The sequence below is a fragment of the Mizuhopecten yessoensis genome, unplaced genomic scaffold, assembly GCF_002113885.1.
Source record: "Mizuhopecten yessoensis strain PY_sf001 unplaced genomic scaffold, ASM211388v2 scaffold4025, whole genome shotgun sequence".
NCBI classification, from domain to species: Eukaryota; Metazoa; Mollusca; class Bivalvia; order Pectinida; family Pectinidae; genus Mizuhopecten; species Mizuhopecten yessoensis.
The window spans coordinates 361780-366666 of record NW_018405338.1 but is presented as its reverse complement, the minus strand read 5'-3'; the positions used below and the strand labels follow the sequence as shown (position 1 = coordinate 366666).

At 35.5% G+C, this 4887-nt stretch overlaps 1 protein-coding gene across 1 annotated transcript; it reads left to right on the top strand.

Annotated features, from left to right (window-relative positions):
* Positions 1–1538: 1538 nt before the first annotated feature.
* LOC110448373 lies at positions 1539–4220 on the top strand. Its single transcript, XM_021494567.1, has 2 exons — positions 1539–1583; positions 2370–4220. The coding sequence occupies exon 2, from the start codon at positions 2379–2381 to the stop codon at positions 4125–4127; it is 1749 nt and encodes a 582-aa protein (XP_021350242.1). The 5' UTR covers positions 1539–1583; positions 2370–2378; the 3' UTR covers positions 4128–4220.
* Positions 4221–4887: the final 667 nt, after the last annotated feature.

Below are 4887 nucleotides of genomic sequence, written 5' to 3'. Positions count from 1 at the left end.
AAAGGACTTTCAGTGTTGTAATTTGTTGCAATTAAACAGATCTCTAAAAATTAAGTTAGTGTCACATGCTACACTCACTGTTTTTTAAGGGCATAGAAAAGATATATGGCCGTTAGAGCCTGTATTGTCTCAATGTTAGATGTTGAGGCATTGTGGAAAATCATCTTAGAGTTAGCAAATTTGAGTGGCCTAAATAGAAGGAAGTATATATAAATGGTATCGGAATCAAGTTTGAAAAGCTCAACGAAATTATAATTCATATTAACACTGTAAATTATTCCAGATGAACTATTCTTATGAGAACAGGGGTTTATGTGTCTTTAAAAGATGTTTTCTGTCTTCTCCATAAAACGTTTTTGTCTTTAATTTCATGAATTTCATTTAACAGTACATACATATACGCGATAATGATACACTTAAATGTTCATAACAGATCTCTTACAAAGTACCCTAAATTACCTTAGTGTATTGACGGGCTATTAAGATCACCGTATGACCCTCAATGACTGGCCGTTTTAACTTCCGTATGACCCTGATTGGACTTACTGTGATGGTGGAATTACAAATATATCATATTACTCTAAGGTGATTGTACCTTTACAAATTGGTAATATATACATGAATTACATTGCATCATACAGATGTTTTGTCCTTTTAGGGACCAAAAAGCTGGAAATACAAATTTGTCAAAACGATTGTTGAAACAGAAGAGGAGGGGCGTTAAAAACCCTTTAACTTCTGAACTTATTCAGAGGAGTACTGGTTACCTTACTGTTTTGATGGACTATGAAAAGCGCCGTGTGCACGAAATTCTTTTATAGCATTAATGGTTTGTTAAGACTACCTGTGCAATAAAGAAAAACATTTCTCTGATAACGGGCTTTGAAGATATCTTTTTTTTTTAAATTGATTAAATATCTTGGCATATGCCGACAATGCTTCAAGTCCAAGTACACTTGTTCCTTGCCAACCTTGCAATGTGGTGAGTAATACAGAGATGAAATATATGTCTGTTTACGAAATGTATTGATTTCTTCATGTTTCATTAAAAATGCGTATTTATACACATTTTAAAGCGAAAAATATCTACATCACATAATAATGATAAAATCTACAGTAACAAAAATGGTTAATCTTCACAGGTAAAAGGATGCGTTTTTGAACATCAAATCAATATTGGATTTGTACTCTACCGATACAAGTATTTTGAATTCCACGACGATAAGGTTATCTTGTGAGGTTATTTCTAATCTAATATTTACATTGCTTCCCCCAACGTCTGAACAACAAATTGTTTTATTATTGATTTTGCTCTGATTTAAAGAGAATGGATTAACCTTTGACACTGATAAGGTAAAAACCATTTCCTCGTTGAACTAGCCAGGAGCTCACCTTAAAACTAGCGCCAGTGAAGAAGCAGTTTANGTTGTTTTATTATTTATTTTGCTCTGATTTAAAGAGAATGGATTAACCTTTGACACTGATAAGGTAAACACCATTTCCTCGTTGAACTAGCCAGGAGCTCACCTTAAAACTAGCGCCAGTGAGGAAGCAGTTTAGAACAGAAGGATTTCATTGAAACGGTACGTGTTGTAACAAAATATCATATATATCACTTTAGTTGTAGTCATTACATTTATCAAGCTTTAACCAAATTGTTTGATAGCTGTGCTGTGCAGCGTGCCGATATGTGAAGACAGAAAAATCTATATTGAATTCATTAATTACTGTGTTTAGATTACTTATTATTCAAGCTAACTCTTATGTGAAGCATCCAAACTAATTAAATCGCCGAATAAGCAAAACAAATACAAAGATTATTTTTTTCACTTTTCACGAATTGGGTTGCACATGATAGGACAAATCCTATCAACCCAATATGTGAAAACATGATTTTTTTTTTTAAATTCCTAAGTTACTATCTGTTCATTATTTCTTATTCAAAGGAGGTCTAATGTGAATAATTTCCACTAATAAGATACACTAATTAGCTAAAATATACAATGATTCTTTTCACTTTTTACGAATTGGGTAGCACATTATAGAACAAATCATATCAACCCAATATGTGAAAACATGCTTCTCTTCTCTAAATACGTTTCTACCTGTTAATTACTTCAAAGAATGTCTATAATGAACAGTTCCCACTCACTAGATGCACTAACTAGCTAAAATATATAATTTTCACTAAACTATGTAGTTAGTTTTACTCAGAGCATTCACATTTTGACACAGATGCTTTCTGTGAAACCAATTGAATCAATAGTTGATCTAAACGACAAACGACTACAGTGGTGAAATACAGACAATGTGATCTCTGCTACATTATGTGATGATATTATCTATTAATTTTATATTTCGTTTTACAGGTGATAACAATGAAGAAATATTTTGCACTATATCTCGGAATCGGAATGGTCGGAATACTCGTTATATATACATGTATATGGACAGACATTCAACGCTCAACCAATCATCATGCTTTCTCTAAAAACTACACAAAATCGGCGTCATTGGATACTCCAATAGATCACTTGGATGTGTCAGATATTAAACGGCAAATAATTGATGTAGCCCTGTATCTAAAACAAGCAAGGTTACACGCAAGATGCTCCAAAACAAGCAAAGCACTGAGATATGCATGCGAACATATGGATAGAGTACTGAAAAGATTCGGAACCTCCTTTGAAAACGTCACAAAACGGAAGGAGTATAAGTCCGACAGCGTGTGTCCGGAGTATTACGTTGACAATATATATGGATATCGGGTCCAAAATTGCTCCTACTCTAAACGTATTGAGGAAATCGTCACAATTGTTCGCCTCGATTATGGTTCACATGCTGATAGTACAAAGTTCTTCTCAAATGGTTACGGCGGGTATATCTTGGCTGTAGTCGGGGACTATGGTGGTAATATCAAGGAGCAGAACCGTACACATGTCATACACTTGGCGTCTAGTATCAAAGAGGGGGAAGCTTTAAACAAGTTAATAGCTAGAGTGAAAACCAAATACACTTTAGTTGTTAAAAATATGACGGCACTTGATTCTGATTCCCGCATCGAGCGACTCGTACGGGAAATTGAGAGGCTGCAAGTTACCGCAGTAGGAGGGTCCATCAGAAACTCTGACTCTGTTTGGAGTTTAGGTTGTCATCAGAGGGTGCTCCGAAACTACACGGTAGCATATGAGGAGGGCTACGACGAGTCCATGCACGACTGTGTATTTTGTGATCACGTGGACGGACCGTTTTTGATCAGAACCGACAAATTGAAGCAGGTACAATTTGATGGCAATTTGACGCCTATGGGATTATATGAAGACTTTTTTATGAGACTTGAGGGTGAAGTTGCTGTTTGTCCTGATGCAATGTTTTATATGGACTCCCCTCGCCGTAGCGAGATAACCACGGACTGGGAGAAATTTGGAAGAAAACGATATCTTTACAAATTGAAATTCTCAATGGGTCTGACTATACATTTTGGATGTAACTACCCGTACCAATGTAAGAAGGGGAAAGGGTATGTCAGATCACCATGTTGCGTTCAGGAACTGGCAGATTTAAACAACGGCGTCATGGAGATGTGTGAGAAAGCAGGTGTGCCGTGCCAATTGAATGCCGGGACACACCTGGGAGCTGTGAAATTGTATAAGGTGATACCATGGGAGATTGACGGAGACATCAAATTTTGGTGTGAAGACTTCAGGACCTTAGAGAAAGCCGGAATCACACTACGGTCCAAAGGCATTAAATTTGGGACGGATCGAAAACCTCGGAACTGTTCAGCATCTGAACAACCGTCGATTTTAAGTGCAAGTAGCAAACATTGGCATATTGATATATGGGCTACTTCGTCCATTACCGGTTCCTACATTCTAAGATCTCAAAGTCGTGATCTGACCAGGATTCCACATAATGGACGTTTAGTTTATGTAAACAAAAACCCGGCTTTAGCTACACGTAATGTGTATCCTGGTTTATTCCGGCACAAACAACATCCAAGCGAAGGTGGCGGAGGGACAAACGTCCACAATCGCTTTACAAGCTGTTTAGTGGTTGACAATCAGGATTGCATAGATAGTTACTATGAAGAGGGAAATATTCAGTTCAAATACACGTTGGTGTAACAAGCTTATGCATTATCACATGACCCGTTTTTTATACATTTATTTCATTTACGCTTTGTATCGAGTAAAGAACGCCATATATTTTATAAAATGATAGAAAATGTCCATGCGTACATTATACTAATTGTTAGTTTAAATACACGTGTAGTAATTGTCAGTTTACATACACGTATAGTAATTGTCAGTTTACATACACATATATTAATTGTCCGTTTACATACACTATACTAATTGTTAGTTTACATACACGTATAGTAATTGTCAGTTCATATACACGTGTAGTAATTGTCAGTTTACATACACGAATAGTAATTGTCAGTTGACAAACACGTTTAGTAATTGTCAGTTTACATACACGTGTAGCAATTGTCAGTTTACATACGCATATAGTAATTGTCAGTTTACATACACATATAGTAATTGTCCGTTTACGTACACTATACTAATTGTTAGTTTACATACACGTATAGTAATTGTCAGTTCATATACACGTGTAGTAACTGTCAGTTTACATACACGAATAGAAATTGTCAGTTTACATACACATATAGTAATTGTCAGTTTACATACACTATACTAATTGTTAGTTTACATACACGTATAATAATTGTCAGTTTACATACACGTATGGTAATTGTCAGTTTACATACACGAATAGTAATTGTCAGTTTACAGACACGTTTAGTAATTGTCAGTTTACATACACGTGTAGCAATTGTCAGTTTACATACACATATAGTAATTGTCAGTTTACATACAC